The 17,698-nt window shown below is 40.9% G+C and overlaps 1 protein-coding gene across 3 annotated transcripts; it reads right to left on the bottom strand.

The window, feature by feature from the left end:
- Positions 1 to 1,966: 1,966 nt before the first annotated feature.
- Positions 1,967 to 10,544, bottom strand: LOC137945461 (auxin response factor 1-like). 3 transcript variants are annotated; one of them, XM_068791357.1, is made up of 15 exons: positions 9,654 to 10,544; positions 8,552 to 8,626; positions 7,524 to 7,639; positions 7,137 to 7,232; positions 6,966 to 7,022; positions 6,600 to 6,752; positions 6,423 to 6,507; positions 5,183 to 5,273; positions 4,887 to 5,051; positions 4,664 to 4,783; positions 4,491 to 4,566; positions 4,129 to 4,291; positions 3,536 to 4,026; positions 3,162 to 3,352; positions 1,967 to 2,532 (listed from the first exon to the last, which is right to left on the bottom strand). In XM_068791357.1, exons 2-15 carry the CDS (start codon positions 8,595 to 8,597, stop codon positions 2,352 to 2,354), a joined length of 2,031 nt encoding a protein of 676 aa, XP_068647458.1. In that variant the 5' UTR covers positions 8,598 to 8,626; positions 9,654 to 10,544; the 3' UTR covers positions 1,967 to 2,351. The 3 variants fall into 3 exon arrangements, with proteins under 3 accessions (XP_068647458.1, XP_068647459.1, XP_068647460.1); XM_068791358.1 differs by having other exon boundaries at positions 6,600 to 6,749; XM_068791359.1 differs by lacking the exon at positions 8,552 to 8,626.
- Positions 10,545 to 17,698: the final 7,154 nt, after the last annotated feature.

The following is a 17,698-nucleotide window of genomic DNA, read 5'->3' as shown; positions in this document are numbered from 1 at the left end:
TCCCATTTTTCTCTCTTCCCGTTTTTCCAACCCCTCTTGTGTCTTCCTATCCACGGTGAACTCAGAGCTTGGAGCTCTTGTCCTTGGTTGTTCCGCTAGCCTCTTGTGGTGGTGTTTCTGTCCACGAAACTTGGAGCTTGGAGCTCTTGTTCTTGGTTATGTCGTCAGCTTCACTTGGTGGTGTTTTTGTCCATGCAAACTCAGAGCTTGGAGCTCTTGTTCTTGGCTGTTCCGTCAGCGTTCAATGGTGGTCGTTGCTGCTCTCTCCAGCAACTCCGTTGGTTGTTCTCATCAGCCTTTATTCACCTAAAAATCTTTGTCACAATTGTCTTCATCTTCTGAGGGTGCTTCTTCAAGGCTGTGTTTAGAACACAAAAGGTAGAGAGAAAACAAAATGAAGAGAAGAGAAAGAGAGAAAAAACAAAAGAGGTTTATTTTCTCTTATTTGGATGCCCTCGGAAAATAAGAAAGAAAATGGAAGAAAAATATAGTTTCTCTTGTTTGAATACACATGGAAAATAAAATAAAATAAAATAGTATTATTTTAGAATTTTGATGATTAAAATTTTCTGTCATGTTTCTATTTCTTTTCTTCTCTACAAATTCTATCATTTTGTGAGAAAAAATTTACTAACTAACGAAGAGTGATTTTTTCTTATTTTAGTCTCTCTCAATGATTATCTACTACCGAACAACAGAAAATGGTTTTGTATCCTTTTCTTTTTTCTTTTTTTTTTTGTGTGTGTTTTAAACAGGCCCCAAGAGTTCTTGACTTTCCATGAAACTTGAGGTCTTTGAGAAGCTTGTTTCATTTTGATGTTTTAGACCTTGAAATGGATGTCTCTTGAAGGAAAAGTATCTGAAATGCTAGATTTACAATTGCCAGCTCTATTAAGTTTTAGTATCATCAAAATCAAGATGGGAGTTAACATAGATTATATCATGATTATATGTCAAAATAGTACACTTGCATATGATATGATAGATCATACCTATGGCATGATTAATCATCCAGAATGCAGTATGGCATAACTTATAAACATGATTTATTATTGACTCAACATGTCGATCATACAGAATGTTTTCAAAAAGATGTTATAAAGCATGATCAACCATCTCTTGTTTCATGATCAATAATAAAGAATTCACCATAGCCACTTCAATGAAGCAAATCTATCAATCGAATTGGGTACGTTCGATCGATGAGTTTTCTAAAAGGTTGAAAACTCGTTGATTGATGCCCTAATCGATCAATAGGTTTAGGGAACCTAAAAAATAAAGTCATTATACAAATTTGGTTGATCATACATTTCCAATGATTGATTAACATTTTTTGCAATCTTTTGATAACACGCAAAAAAGGCTAGTTTGGTTGAAAAACTTATAAATAGGCCATCAAACATGTAGTGGATCAAGAATTGAGCTTGTATTAGCATACCAAACCTTTGGAAAAAATTAAAAATTCCTAATTTACCCTTTAGAGAAAAAAAAATACCGCATTTTCTCCAATCCCTCATCTTTTCTCGAATTTTCTTGCATTCAATAATTCCATCAAGCTCCAAACACCTTGTCTCACGTGCTTAAAGTTTTAGATACTTAGATCTCAGGTCATCTTTCAATAAGAAAGATTGTGAATTTGACTTTTTTTGTATTTTTACAATTTATTTTATAGAGGTTCTCTAGTACGATAAAGCTAATCAATTGGAATTCTATGACTTCAAATCTAGAAAGAGAATTCTATGACTTTCTTATTGAATCTCTTGGTAAAACGATCGATTGTATAAATGGGGATTACAAGTACCTTACGGAGGATGAAAATACGACCAAAATAATAATTTTATAATGTGTAATTATATATTTGTTAACTCTACTTATAGCTCGCGACCATCGTAATTAAAAAAAGCAAGAAAAAACTTTTGACAAAATGAAAAAAAAATTGACGGGGAACTCGGAATCTATCCAAGAAGATACAAACAGAGCGTCTACTTTCTCAAAACAGAATAAGAAAAAGATACAAATATACTTTTGGATCCCATAATCAACGTCGGCCTCCTCTCAAATGACACTTGGCTTAAACCTGCCATATCCCTTTCAACTTTCCACCAGCCCGCTTTAGATAAAAAGCACTGAAAGATTCTCCAACAACAAAATACAACGCAAAAGAAAGGCCTACATACTGCCAAGCGGAAAACAGAAACACCACAGCCACAAAAGTGGTTTCAAGCAAAGTGGCAGAAATATGGGACCTGGTTTCAGACACTATGCGTTCCTACAAGCAGAACTCAAAGGTAGGACATTCTCTCAGTCCTGTTTGGTTTTGCCGTTTCCCTGTTTCTCCTTGGTTAACAACGTTAGCATCCATTACCATCTGAGGTCAGATCTTCGGAGCCGCATTGGACTGTTTCAGCATCTGTAGTTGGTTTAGTTTCTGATTTGATCTCTTTGGGGAGAGGTAGCTTGGTTTTCGGTGAGAGCTTCTTTGCCTCGTCATGAGTATAAATATAGATCTTCCTCACCATGTTGCAGAACTCACTGGAAGAAAATATCAAAAGACGAATTTATCTACTTGACTGATATAACAACAAAAAATCATTAGCAGCAAACAAGTTCTTTCTCATGATATTCCTAGCAGAGGAACTCGTGTTTTCCGCTGCATTTATCAACTTACCTCATGTATCTGAAATTGGGTCCACTTATACCCTTCTTCCCATGAACGAATTATAGGCAACAAAAGCCACAAAAGAACAAGAAAAGAAAATTTTGTGAACTACCCATAATATAGGGCTTCTTTTTAGAATACAAAAAAAAGCATATATCAAAAGCAAGTTTTGAAGTGATATCAGACTTTTTCAGCAAAAGCTTCAATTTGTTACAAAACTAAAAAATATCCGCCAGACACATTAATAAGCAAAATATCATCTTTGCCTAAAAAGAAAAGTAGAGATGAAGGGATGAGTAAAGACCATCATTTATCATGCAGAAAATGTCAGTGGGGCAGAGAGAACATGCTCTCTAGCTGTAGTTAACCAAATAAGATAGCTGACTACCAGCAATCAGAAGCACTTTGTAGTAGAGTCTTAACTTGGCAGCTCCATCATTTTCATCACTGAGATGAAACCAGTTTTAATAAAGCCAACAGGAACAACGTTAAGGGAACTTACCACCAGGGATCATCTCCAACCATCATCATATCATCCTCATCGTCTGTGTAGACCACCTGCCATTTCTTAATTGGACCACACAGCTCACCTTCAATATTAAACATCTCTTCGAGTTTCCGAAGCAGGTCCTCATACTGGTCAAATTTTGTTAGGTCCACTGCTCGCCCAACTGCAATACCTTGCATATGAACCTGAGAACCATCATATTGGAGATCTTTAACATCAGAACTTGTCAGAAAATGATTAAGAATCAACATATTTTGGTATTCATAAGAAAATAAATCAGCATAAGCATTGGGCCACAATATTATTTGACTAAGCAAGCTCAAAAGAGTAGCACACGTAATAGATGACAGAGAGTCTATAGAAGTTACCTTGGTACAACTTCGTGTTTGTTTGCTTTGCATTTCTTGAGAAGACCTCAGACATGATTTTTCAGGTTCGCTGCTAACAGCAGGCACATCAGATTGATTAGTATTTGATGGCTGAGATTGACGATCGGACTCTCCTTCCACAGAAGGAGCAGGTTGATCATCCACAAGACCACCAGAAACTGTTGGTGCAACCAAAGTCTCCTCTACAGGGGGATTCTCCATAAGCTGGATCCCAAACAGCCGGCAGCCATTGCTACCAGCATCCTGACGTGTTTCTCCATGTTCTTTCTTGCCACCTGAAGTGAAACACTCACTAGGAGCTTCCCCTCTGTTAGACCAATAAGATGGGGTGTTGTTTCCAATGAAGGCATATGGTGCTGGATTTGACATAGAGAAGAGAGGAGTAGCTGGGGATGGATAAACTTCTCGTCCTCGTTGCAGATTGGGATATGATAAATTTGATGCTGGCTTGTCTGCGGAGTTCCACATACCTAGGGCAGTAAAAAAGCACAACTCTTTACTGGTGAAACAACTGAAACCAACAAGAACAGCTAACAAATAAATGGCAGAGACGGAGTTACGACATTTCATACCATATGCTGGTATTTCAGGTGTCGAAGGCAAAACCGTAGGCCGGGGCCGTTTGTTCCTTTGTGCTGGTTGGGAAGTAGTAGGAGCAGCTGCCACAAGGGGTTCCAATTCCCAAGGTGAAACTCTGTCTGGCCTTGGGATTGATGAAGGTTCATCCCATTGAACCTTCACATAAATTCAGGCCCTTTTAACCACCAATGCATCTCAAATAAATTTAATACAACAAGCACATAATAGCAAGAGAGGCAGAACATGGTTATAAGAAGCACTTGGATCTGATGCACAAAGTGATTACCAAATGGCTTTCTAATGTTTAGCGCCAGGACATATGATCATGTTTCCTGAAGACCCAACTAAAATTTACCTTCAAAGACCTCCATTCTGAGTCTGCCCAACGAGATGATGTGCTGTCTCCCACACCAATTATGGTTCCACTGAACCTGTAAAATGTAAAGCCACCATGTGTTCTCTCTAGTTTCTTAATTGTTAAAATAAAAAAAAATAAAAAAAGGCATTAGCTTAAACCACAATATATACCTTCTTTCAGGAGCTTCCTCTCCCTCAAATCTCATCTTGAACCGCATTCCAACAGAAAGTTTATGATTTTGGGCTTCAAGATATTTATTGACACTTATAATAAACTCAGATCTACTTGTTCTGGGATCAAAGAGTAGTCCATTAAAACTGAGTTTCATCTAACAGCAAAAACAATAGAATGTAATTAACTATCATAAAAGGTAGAGGTGAATGTGACAAGTACCTTGGTTTGTAGAAAACAGAAAAAAGGGTTCCTGTTTGTATGGCATGAGATGCAGTAGCAAGGACACCAAGATGCATGCTATGGCTGGAGATGACAGATGAGGGCATATTATTTAGTTGCCGCATAAGCCGTCTCACTCCAACTCTTAGCTCTCCATTTTCACCTCTGCCACAGACCACACAATGTGCATCATTTCATGAATACTACAGGCATGCACACACTGAGAAAAGACTTACTACTATAAGCCATACAACTTGAATCCAAGACCCCTCACTAAGACCTAATCATTAACTTGCCTTAGAAAGATAAAAGCATCACCAGCAACCAGTCTCTTGGAGCTAACAAATACACTCCAACCGGTGGTCAGCAGGTGTCTCCTAGGTTGCCCTGTACAAAATGCAGCACATCAGAACTCGTAACTGATTTAGAAGAAAGAGACACGGTGCACTTGGCTGTTGTTGCACAAAGACCTTGCTGAGTTCTTTTTACTACAAGAAACAAAATAAAAGTAACTACCCTCCACACAAATTACATTTTGTATCTTACGGTGCAAAAATACCAATTGACTTTCTGGCCAACATTCAGAATCTATAATCTCACAGGGCGTGGTGGGCAAATAACAGTCAGTTACTGACCTGAAGGACTACTTCAAAGTCTACCCCATTCTCCAGGACCATAAATCTTAATAGATCAATAAACTGGCCCAATCAATGTTAAGCAATAAAAAGAAAAAGATCAACTCATGACACTGGAGCATTTAGTACCTCATTAATAAAGCCAAAAACCCTCAAAAGCTGATGGAAGTCAAGAGCCAAGCAACCTATACACTACCCAGGATGGAGCCCATAAGCACAAAACTACATCAATGCACATCTACCCACCACATTGTCGTGCAACACTTATTCCATCATTAATTTCATCACAAAGACTACCTCAAGCTTTTAAACCTTATGGAAAACATTTATTTTGGGAATAAGTGTTGACCTCAAAAAATGTGACGGAACTGACATTCATTCCCATGAAAGTCTCTGGCAACCAATTTCAGCCAGGTTCAATGCTTCAGCACAAATTACATTTTTATCTTATAGAGCTAAAAAAAACAAGCCACTTTCTGACTAACATTTAGAACTTATAATTTCCAAAGACCTATGGTGAACAAATAATAGGTCAGTTAATGACCAGGTAGACTGCCACAAAAGTCTACCCTATACTCCAGCATTACTAAACTGGCCCATGCAATGTCAAGCACTAAAAAAAAAAAAAGACCAATTCATGACACTGGACCATTAAGTACATTAATAACAAGCCAAACCTTCAGCAGCTGATGAAACTCAAGCCATTCCCATAAATCTCATATGAGGGTAGCCCATCCCAACGCCCATAGTTCATGATGGAACCCATAAGCACAAAACTACATCAATGCATATCTATCCACTATTTTGTAGTGAAAAGCTTATTCCTTTGTCAATTTCATCACAAATGTTACACCATGTTCTTAAACTTTAACGAAAACAGTTATGTGGGAATAGAGTTGACCTCTAAAAATGTGACGGAAATGCCATTCATTGCCATGCAAGTCTGTGGCAACCAATTCCTGCCAGGGTGGATGCTGGGACATGTCCTGTATTGAAGAGCATCGAGATATTAAAAGGGTGAGAGCAGAAAACCCATATGCTATGATATCAATAAGAAGAAAAAGTTTTAGGAGCTCACTAATGGTGGTAAGCATTCATCTGCATGTCTCCTAAGAACGGAAAAACCCCCATGGGTGCTTGTATCAGAAGCAGTAAGTGTTTTACAAAATGAGTGCACTGTAACCTGTGGAGGTTCTGGAAGTGGAGGATCTGGCTTGGTAATCTCATGCTGCTGATACACAGTAATAGTGGGAAAATATAGAAGTTAAAAAAAAAAAAAACCAAAAAGCACAAAAGTGGAGACAAAGTTAGAAGTGAAAACAAAGAATCAAGAACTCGCAAAGATGGCAACTTGTCCATAAGAAAAGTTATTGTCACCTAAGTTACAAACAACTGCAGGTGCTTCAAAAATTAGAGCTAGTCTTTCAAAAAAGTAAGAACTCACATCTGGCTCAGGCAGCAGTGTTATCTGTGCATAAACTTCATCGGTCTCTGGCTCCGCCTACATTTGAGAAATAAAAGAGTGTTAGTCCAGCAAGTTTCTCAAACATGATACCATCTGCAAGAAAAAGCTTTTAACACTAATAAAAAATTGAAGTAAATGAAAAATACCTACCCTAAGCTGAACATGGACAACCTTGCACAAAATCTTAGATGGCAAGTTGAACAAAGGCATTTGCTGATCCAAGCCTTGATGAGTTGAGGCTTCAAGCTACAAAAGAAACCGAAATGGAAAGAAATGAATGTAAACAGAGAAAGTGCAACTTTTTGTTATGCCCAAACAAACGGCATTGACATTGTTTAATAAATGCTAATACTGGTATTGAAAAAAGACAAATAAACTAAGCAGTTAAGGACACCAATTAATTATTTAAATTTGAGTACATTAAAGAACAACCACTAGTTCTTGAAGGCTCCAATTTCATAACTTTGAAGCATTTTGAAAGTTTCGTTAAAATATGTCATTAAGATAATAAAAAGTCAATCATAGAAATCCTTATACCTGTTCCATATGACCTTGAGGAAAGTAATAAACCCGTTCATTTTCACGAGGCACAGTAACTAAAGGGCCAGCACAAGCATGCCAGAGTTCCTTATATAAAACATCACCAGAGCCCCCTAAGAATCAGGAATCATATAATCAGCTGGTATAAAACCAGATAGAACATTTCAGAATAAAACATAGGGGAGATGCATAATGATCAGGAGTTGGTACGAAAAGACTCCCAGCAAAGTATGACAGAATGGTGAACAGCATTTGCCCATTTCATTCTGGAGACAACAATCAAATCATAAGGGAAAATAATGCAGAAGCTATTTCAGAAATGCAAATCTCCAGTTTTAGCAGTAACAGCACAACAACTACATCAAATGTAAATGAAAAGTGTAAACAATGACGGTGATGCTTACCAAATTATACAAGCTCAAAATTCAAGAAAAAATACATATATCAACTAACAAACATAAATGACAATGATGAGACAGAATATATCCAACTGACACCAACATGAATAGATTCATCAACCAAATGCCACATCAAAAACATACTAAAATGCATGATGAAACATGACTGGCAAATGTTCATGATGCACTAACATTTACATGACGCCAGGCAGACAAAATGCAGCTATGAAAAAGGACAAGCAACAACATAGGATAGGTAATTCTCATACAAAGGTCACCAAATCTATCCAAAGGACACTAAAGGAAGAAAGGATGAGCATAAATGAGCTGGAAAAGGGAACAGTAAGTATTATGTGCAATTTCCACCAGGATACAAAAGGAAAATTTACACTTTCAATAAAGAATAGAAGCCGCACAACTGTAAATTAGCCATACATTTTGATCCAAAGCCAAGTGGATGTCACATTGCATCCATGACTATGTTTACCTATCGGTCACTTTTTTTTTTGGAGGGGGGGGTGGGAAGCAAGAAAACAATAGACAAAGGGTACTAAAAACGCACAATGAATACCTAGACAACATAAAAGAAAGAACAATCCAGCAGGTGGAAGACGTCAGAAGGCTAACCTGAGCAGGGACCTCCAGTCGAGTGAGAAGAAGCTGGAAGGGACATCGGTATAAAAAATCTTCAAAGCATTTGACCTAGAACAGTTTTTCCAAGATCAACAGACATCGGCAATGACTTTGTGAGTGAACTAAAACAAACAATGAATTGAAGCAAAACCCAGGAATATGAAAGATGAAAACCTTTAATATCACCAATCTAAATAGCTTCTATCATTCAAAACCACTATTTTAGACACGCAGTTACTCATTAGCTTTCAGAACCGCATGGGCAAAAACCAAATGACTAAAACTCCTTGATTATATGAAAAAAAAAAGCCGAAGGACGGTGATAGAGACAACTGAAAACAATAACGGACCCCTAAGGTTGCGTAATCTCGAAGTTAAATTCGTCCAACACCCTAAAAACGTACAACCACGTCTCCGGGAAGAACAGTATCATTTTTAATGGCAGCTTCATAAGATTCCCCCAAATTCTAGAAAACATATAGCTGGAAGGGGGAGAGGTTCAATGTATAACGGAAAACTCACAATTTACCCGTTTCATGGAGCAGGATCTGCTGGATTTTTGTGCTTCAGAAACATCTTCAACGTCAAATCCGCTAGAGAGAAAAAAATTTGCCATGTTGTAAAGCGGAAATTGAAAACCGAAACTCTTGTAGCTCAAGTGGAACTTAACCTAATCTCCCAAACGCCGGATTATTTGCAACATCTTTGAAAACTCTTAACTTCAGACGGGAAAGAGCAAAAGAAGAGAGAGACAGAGAGACAGAGACAAGATTTTTCTATGTTTCACCACATCAGTGATTTATGGCACTACATTAAGTAACACAGAATTTCCGGGAAAACAAAACAGATCCATCATTCATTGATAAAAAAAAAAAACTTTCCCAGATTCGAAAGCCACTTGCCACGGAACCAAAGAAATCCTGTGGTCGGAACATTTCTCCAGCTTGATCAATTTGAAAGGAAAAAGAAAAAAGGAAATAATTTAAAAAAAAAAAAGCTTAAGAGAGTTAAATCATGCTTGATTTGTAATACTTTAGTTTAAAACGAAACTAATAATCTATGCTCAACATTTAACGTTTCTATCCTAGTATCTTACCCAAAACACCAAAGCTCGGCATCCCTATCAGCAGCCACGAATTCCTTCAACAAAGTCAGGAAGTAAACTCAGACAACTCCACGATTTTACACACTATTTTTAGCATAAAACCAACGAGAGGCCACCTGCCCTAGAATCTAAATCGACTCTACAGCCTTCTTCAGGCTCAAGTAAGTTGCCGACTTCTCAACAACAAGCGTACGACCTCCAAGTCTTTGTGACGGATGTGCCGAAATGTGCAACGAATTCCTTGCTGAGGAGATTGCCCGAAAATTTCACTAGTCCACCCAAATTCAATGACTCTTCTCAAAAGTCCGCTACCAGAAACCCTAGATGGGTATAATCGCTGTCACCCACAGGATCGCATGCTAGAAGCAGCGTAAAACCCACAAAATGCACTGAAACACCGATATCACTGTCAACTACGCCGGATCGCCGTCGCCCCCCTTCCAGACTGCTTCAGCCGGTAGAAACTATAAATCGGCCAGAAATGCTCGATAGATGACGAAATTTCCCTCCGAGAGTCACCGAGCAGTAATGGAATCAGACTTAGTTATCGCAGCTCACAGAGGGTATGAATAATCGAGAGCAGCTGAGAGAAACCCCTTCAACCATTTAACTTCAGCTCTCCTGTCGAGAGTACGCCTCCCTCGAAAAGAGAAAAAAGAAATTCACTGCAAGATCGCTGTCGGCTCCGCCTCTTTTTCAGCTCCCTGTCGAAGATCGCAATCTCTTCTCTCTCGGGCTCGTCTTCCCTTCTAGGTTTTTGATGTTGCTGGAATTTTCTCTCTCATCCTTTTCTGTCTCTCTAGAGGAGATCGAGGAGTGTGCGCAATGCGCATAGTCCTATGTCCACACACCGACGCCGAAGTGTGCCCCGTAAAATCCCCACAAGCTTCCCCTCCAAGCGCAGAGGAAAATCATCCACGCTCTCTTTCCGAAAGCACCCTCATTTGTTAGATGAATTGCGTAAATGCCGAAATGACCCCCTTTGGACCGTAATGGGGAACTGGTCCCCTCCCTCCCCAGCAGCCGGCTCACATGCAGCCTCTGCAGTGGGTTGCCGTCAGACGCATATGGTGGGTCATGTATCTGCACTATTTTGTATCGACGGCCAGGATAACTTCAGCCTTTAGCAATCATTACAATCCAACGTCTAACGAGTATAACCCGTGGATGTTAGTGAACTTGAAAAAAAAATTACATAGCAAAAGTGAAAGTAAAAGTATATTATTTTTTATTAATATGTAGAATTAAAAATATATTATAAATTATTATTTTTTAGTAAGAAGTACATAAAAAAATATTTTAATAGATTTAACTTTTATAAGATAGTTTTATTTAATTTTTCTGTTAATAAGTTAAGATAAATTTTAACTTATCTAAATTATTAAAAATTAAAATTAATTTTATTTATTTAATTAAATATATAAGAATAAAATACCTAAACAAAAATTAATTTTATAATATCCAAATGCTTAATCAAACTGTTACTTTTATAATATCTAAATTCTTACTCTTAAAATAATAAGTAAATATAATATTAAAAATAGTAATATATAAAAATAAAATAATAAAATAATTCATATACTTTTATAATATCCAAATATTAATCATCTAGAAAGTAACTGACTTGGGTCATTTTACTAGGTCCCTCTTCAAATGGGATAACACGCTCCCGTACCCATTTTGGAAATCCCTTTCTAGAGAGAAAGCTTTGGATTGACCTTTTGAATTCATTATTGCTTATCATTATGGCTATAAGTAAGTAGCTTTACTCTGATTAATTTTATGGTTTAATTTGTAATCCTTTGTTGAATGGATTACACTATAGGCGACCTTGAAGGACGGTGTAAAATTGTTTTTTATCAAGAATCGAAGCTCAAGTGAGTGATTTTTTGTTCCATTGGGAGAATAGGCAGGGGAGGCCGGTGCCTCTTCCTCACCGTTCTTCGCTAGTGTTAGGGCTAGCCTCTTTCCCTTTTATCTCCCTTGCATGGGGCACATGAAGTCATGATTGGGTTGGATCATTGAGTTCATTGTCCTCTATTTGCATGACTTGATGATGTTATAGTCTTTGACCATGGACCGAGTAATCCAACGGAAGGAGATATATGCGTCCAGCTCAGGTTCAACACCAGGGCGTTGTTGACGTCCTGGTTTGCCTATGGTTCTGATTTCTGGGTGAATGGCGTGAGGGAAGGGGGAAAGGAGAATGCTCGGAAATGGATTGAAGGGGGTAGGAGATAACCCGACTTTGAGGGAGACTGTAACCTACGGCTCTAAGGGAGTCCACAACCTAGGTTCATCGGAGGAGAACCTGAACCTTGTTCTGTTTTCAAATTCGACATGTCTCATTTTCTCCGATGAACCTGAACCTTGTTCTGTTTTCAAATTCGACATGTCTCATTTTCATTTATGTTCTCCTCTTAAGCTGCTCGCTGAGGACCAATACAGTTTTACAGAATTGCCATTATGGCTTACATGCTCTATGAGCTGAAATAATTCAAACATAAGTTATGAGTAAATGCTGAAATAAATCAATACATAAGTTATAAGTAATTGAGTGATCTTCTTTGCGTTGCCCCTCAATCGCGTCGCCTTTGGATGACTCGTTCGGCTATCGAGTCCATAACATCACTCCCCCCTTGGGAAGAGAGCATGTCCTCAAGCTCAAATGAAGGATAGACGTTCTGGAACGCATGTAGTTCTTCCCAAGTGGCGTCTATAGGATCAGTATGTGACCACTGAACCAAAAGTTGCGTGTTGTCTGCGAGCTGCCTGAGTCTTCAAAATTTTGATCGGAGTGAGAGAGACCTTACTGTCCTCTATCGGCGGCAGTGTAGGGATGGACTGAGGTGTTGGTCTCTTAAGAGGCTTGAGCAGGGAAATGTGGAAAATATCATGGAGTTGGGACTCTGGTGGCAGTTGGAGCTGATATTCAACTTGTCCCACTCGCTACAGAATTCGAAAGAGCCCAAGTACTTGGGTGAAAGCTTGTCGCGCATACCGGCAATGGAGTGTTGGCAGTATGGCTGGAGACCAAGTCGTCTGGAAGGTACTGCACATTCCGGTGGTGTTGATCATACTGGAGCTTCATGCGGGCCTGAGCTTTCCGAAGGCGGTCGAGTGCATTTGCTAACAACTTATCTCTACTCTACAGGGTGTGATCAACTGCGTCCACTCGGGTGGACCCTTTTGTATATGAGAGCAAACAGGATGGGTTCCTGCCATAGAGAATTTTGAAGGGTGTTTCCTATAAGGTTGTATGAAATGAGGTGTTGCAGTAATACTCTGCCCAGCTAATGCATTGAACTCATTTCTTGGGGTTGTCCCCCACAAGGCACCGTAAGTACATCTCGATGGTTTTGTTCACTACTTCCGTCTGACCATCGGTTTGAGGGTGGTATGCCGAAGAATATTTGAGTTCGTGCCGCATAATCTGAAGAGGTCCTTCCAGAAGTTACTGGTAAAGATCACATCCCGATCACTAACCATGGACTCGGGAATGCCATGGAGACGCACAATATTGTCAAAAAAAACTTGGGCGACTGTGGCTGTTGTATACGGATGGGCCATGGGAATGTATTGGGCATACTTGGAAAGGCGGTCAACCACGACAAAAAGTATGGATTTCCCCGCTGCTCTCAGAAGGTCTTCCATAAAATCCATAGAGAGGTCGGATCATACCTGAGTGGCTAGGTCGAGGGGCTGAATCACCCCAGCCGGAGACAAATGGTCAGCCTTGTTGCACTGGCACACCAGGCACGCAGCAACATACTCTTCTACGACTTCAACCCAGCCCAATAAAAATCGTTGTGTATCCTCTATAAAGTTTTGTGGAGCCCCTCATGCTTGTTGTCATGGTAAGCCGATAAAATACTCAGCACCAATGGAGATGAATGTAGTAGGTAGATGCGCCGTTTGTACAAGATGAGATGATCATGGATGGACCAGTGAGATGCCATCTGGCCTGTTGTAATTCTTTGAGACAGTTGTTGTAATTCTGTTGTGGTTTAATGCTCCTGACGTATGGACTCTAGCAGCAGAGGCGTAGGCTGGCTGAGGGCTGCAAGTTGCAGTGCTTCGTCTGAGCGACAGGAGAGAGCATCAGCGGCTCGGTTCAAGGGACCAGGCTTGTGTTCAACGGTAAAATCGAATCCCATGAGCTTGCTTATCCATTGTTGTTGTGGTGAGGTGGATATGCATTGGTCCAACAAGAGCTTCAAACTGGAGTGATCAATGCAGATGCGAAAAAGCCGCCCCACAAATATGGTCTCCAGTGCTATACGGCCTTCGCTAACCCAATTAATTCTCTTTTGTAGGTTGGCAATTTATGATGGTGGAGGGCTAGCGGATGGCTGAAGTATGCAATGGGGTGCTGGGATTGATGAAGAATTGCCCCAAAACCGTTGTTCCCGCCCAAACACGTCTTCAAAATTAGTCAACTGAAGTACCGGTGCTGTGGCTAGAGCTTGCTTGAGCATGTGGAATGAGGTCTTTGTTGCATCAGTCCAAAGGAAGGCTAGATAAGGGCGCTGCGAGGTGTGCATAATTCTGGATGAACTTTCTATAATACCCCTCTAAGCCCAAAAAACCTCGTAAAGCAGCAACATTTCGGGGTGGTGGTCACTGCAATATTTTTGTGGGATCCATAGTAACTCCGGTGGCTGTAATCATATGACCCAAATAGGCCACCTGTGGATGACCAAAGGAGCACTTGGAGCGCTTCAAATATAAGTGATGAGTCTGAAGGAGGCTGAAGACCAGACGCAGGTCTTTGAGGTGTTGCAACCAACTCTTGCTGAAAATCAGGATATCGTCAAAGAAAACGAGAACAAATTTTCTGAGATAGGGGTGAAATACCTCATTCATCAATGCCTGAAATGTGGATGATACATTGGATAGACCGAAGGGCATGACAATGAACTTGAAATGACCATGGTGAGTGCAGAAGACTATTTTCTCTATGTCCGGAGGGTACATTCGGACTTGATGATAGCTGGACAGCAAGTCTAGCTTGGTGAATTTTTTTTCCCCATGGAGTTCATCTAGTAACTCATCCACCACCGAAATTGGAAACTTGTCCTTAATGGTCTTGGCATTTAATTCCCGGTAATCAACACAAAACCGCCATGTGTGATCATTCTTCTTCACCAACAGGACTGGCGACGAGAAGGGAGAGGTACTCGGTCTTATGAGGCCTTGGTCCAACATGACAGCGCATTGTCTTTCAATCTCATCTTTTTGCAGGTGGGGGTATCTATATGGTCTCACCACTACCACCTCGGAGCTAGCCTTCAAACGGATTTTGTGCTCACAGTGGCGCAATGGCGAGAGGCTGTTGGGTAGGTGAAAGAGATCTGTAAACTCATCCAACAGTAATTCCAACGTGGTTGTTGTAGACTATTGGTGCTAGATGCTATGAAGTTGTGTTGAACCCTCTGTATGACAACCTTGTAGTGTGATTTTGTGGTTGTGCAATTCAAGCTCATTGTAAGTGTTGTGAAGTCCCACAAGATCGGCCCTAATGTCTGGAGCCACTTAATGCCCAGAAATAAATCAAAACTAGCTAGGGGAATGATGAGGAAATCTGCTGAGAAGGTATGATCAGCAATGGAAAACAGGATAGACTTATTGACCCCATAGCTCAGCACTTTTTCACCACAGACATGGAAGCAGTTGGTTGAGATTGCACCGAAAGTTGCAAATACTTGGTTGTTGTGACGCTAATAAAATTGTGCATGTTACCTGAGTCCACTAGTCCTACTAGTGGTTGGGCGCCAACCAAAGCACAAACCTGCATTGTGGTGGTGGTCTTAATGCATGTGATGGCATGTAAGGAGACAACAGGTTCCTCGGGATCAATGGGTTCCATCGGTGGTTCTTCCTCTTCGTCCTCTTCCATTTCTAACCAAAAGAGTTTCTTGCAGCGGTGCCCGAAGGTATAGTGTTCATTACAATTAAAACATAATCCCTTTTCTTTCCGGGCTTCCAGTTTTGGTCTGGTTAGTTTTTTTATGAATGGTGGGTTTGTGGGAGAGGGTTGTTGGGTGGAAGGAGGAGGTGTGTAAGCAATGTTGCGCCATTAAGAGGTGGTGGAAGACACGCCCTAGGTGGGTTTCCCGATTGGCCACGTTGGCTTTCTGTTTTGAAACATGTTTTTGGCCTCCAAGGCTCGAGCTAGATTCATAGCTCGTGTCAAATCTGAGGGGGCAAGGAGTTCTACCTCCAACCTCAAGGCCTCTTTTAACCCGGCTGTGAAGAAACTAATGTGCTGATCCATTCTGACGATTTTGCTAGCTCGGGCTAACCTCTTCTGAAACAATTTATGGTATTCCGCGACACTCTCGGTCTGTTTTAAGAGAGCTAGATCGCCCAACAAGTTGGTGTGGGTGGGTGGGCCAAACCTAATGATGCACAATTCTTTAAATTCCTCCCAAATGATGTCTAGATGTTCCATTTCCAGTTGGTGGCCCCACAGTTGCCCTTCGTCGAGCATGTGGAATTGTTATGGTCCTGGGTTAAGTATCTATGTCTTTCGCTCCTAACAGGCCGGTCTTTTGGGTAGTATTAGCTAGGTGCTTAACATTTGTTATGGTCCTGGGTTAAGTACCTATGTCTTCCGCTCTTAACAGGCCGGTCTTTTGGGTAATATTAGCTAGGTGCTTAATATTTGGTATCAGAGCTAGCGCTACGTCGCGGGTTCGATTCTCATGTGCTGCAAGCGACGTGTGGAGGTGTGTAGCCTTGGGCGAAGGGGGCAACCAGAGTATATTCCCGCACCATGGGCCATCGCTATAAGCGGAAGGGGCGACCTGAGTGTCTTTCCGCACCTTAGGGCCGTTGCTAGAGTGGGTCGTCGTCAGAAGTGGGTCGTCTCCAGTGTAGGCCGCCGTGGGCGTCAGCCTCACGAAGGTGAGGTGTGATGTTATGGTCCTGGGTTAAGTACCTATGTCTTCCGCTCCTAACAGGTCGGTCTTTTACCCAAAAGACCGCCCTATTAGTAGGGGAAGACATAGGTACTTAACCCAGGACCATAACATCACACCCCACCTTCACGAGCCGACGACCATGGCGGCACAACGACTGGCCCGACCAAGGGATTATCACAAGGACCTACCAGTATTTTAATCTGGCCTTTGCGTATTCTGGGACTCAAACTCGCGACATGGGAGCCCGCTCTGATACCAAATATTAAGTACCTAGCTGATATTACCCAAAAGACCGGCCTGTTAGGAGCGAAAGATATAAGCACTTAACCCAGGACCATAACAAGAATGCGGTCAAACCAACTCTGTCTACTGTAGCAGTACGTTGGTGGGAAAAAAAATTTGCATCGGTACAACCAACTTAAAGGGTCCTCTGACTCATTAAAGACTAGAAAATCCATTTTAGTGTACCTTGGAATGGTGCCATTGCCCGGGCCAGTATACTCGGGACATCCTCCATTTGGACTGAATTGTCCCCCCTATCCATGGTATTTTGTGTGTCCCCCATTTGGAGTGGGTGTCCTTCAGATCAGGGTTGTGAGCTCTTCCATTTGTTGAGAGAACACTTGAGAGACTAAAGAGATCCTGTTGTCTAGCAGGGTTGCCAAGCGACCCTCTGCTTCGTCCTGCCTAGCTTGCATCTCTTCCCTGAACCTTTCCAACCTCTCTTCTTGGCTTGACGTCTCTCCCATATTTCCCCGCTCTGATACCAAACAAGCACCTAACCAATACTATCCAAAAGACCGGCCTGTCAGGAGCGGAAGGCATAGGTACTTAGCCCAGGACCAGGGTGCCCATAACAGATAAGGAATAGGATCTGAGAACTAGGGGTGACATTGAACCGAGCCGATTAGTGAATAGCTTGAGTTCGGCTCGCTTCAATTCAAAAATTTCTGATCTTGAATCGAATTCAAGATTTGATTCGGGGTTTGTTTAAGTAAAAGAGTCAAGCTCGAATGAGTGGCTATTAGGTTTGCAGCTCGGGAGTTGGCTTTTTTTACTTAAACCAATGGACAACAGGGGGAATAAGGGCATTTGACTCTTTGGGCGAGT

This window comes from Aristolochia californica, unplaced genomic scaffold (genome assembly GCF_029961685.1).
Source record: "Aristolochia californica isolate CCGP_79_NKW_82.1479 unplaced genomic scaffold, dmAriCali1.0.hap1 SCAF_12, whole genome shotgun sequence".
NCBI classification, from domain to species: domain Eukaryota; kingdom Viridiplantae; phylum Streptophyta; class Magnoliopsida; order Piperales; family Aristolochiaceae; genus Aristolochia; species Aristolochia californica.
This window is presented reverse-complemented; position numbering and strand designations above follow the sequence as displayed.

Bases quoted from the DNA above. Each gene is read 5' to 3' on its own strand.
- LOC137945461 (XM_068791357.1), bottom strand. From the start codon at position 8,597: ATGTCCCTTCCAGCTTCTTCTCACTCGACTGGAGGTCCCTGCTCAG. The intron at 7,233-7,523 runs GTATAAGGATTT...TTTCTTTTGTAG, and splicing joins CTCAAGGTCATATGGAACAG to CTTGAAGCCTCAACTCATCA. The intron at 6,753-6,965 runs GTGAGTTCTTAC...ACTGTGTATCAG, and splicing joins CACTGCTGCCTGAGCCAGAT to CAGCATGAGATTACCAAGCC.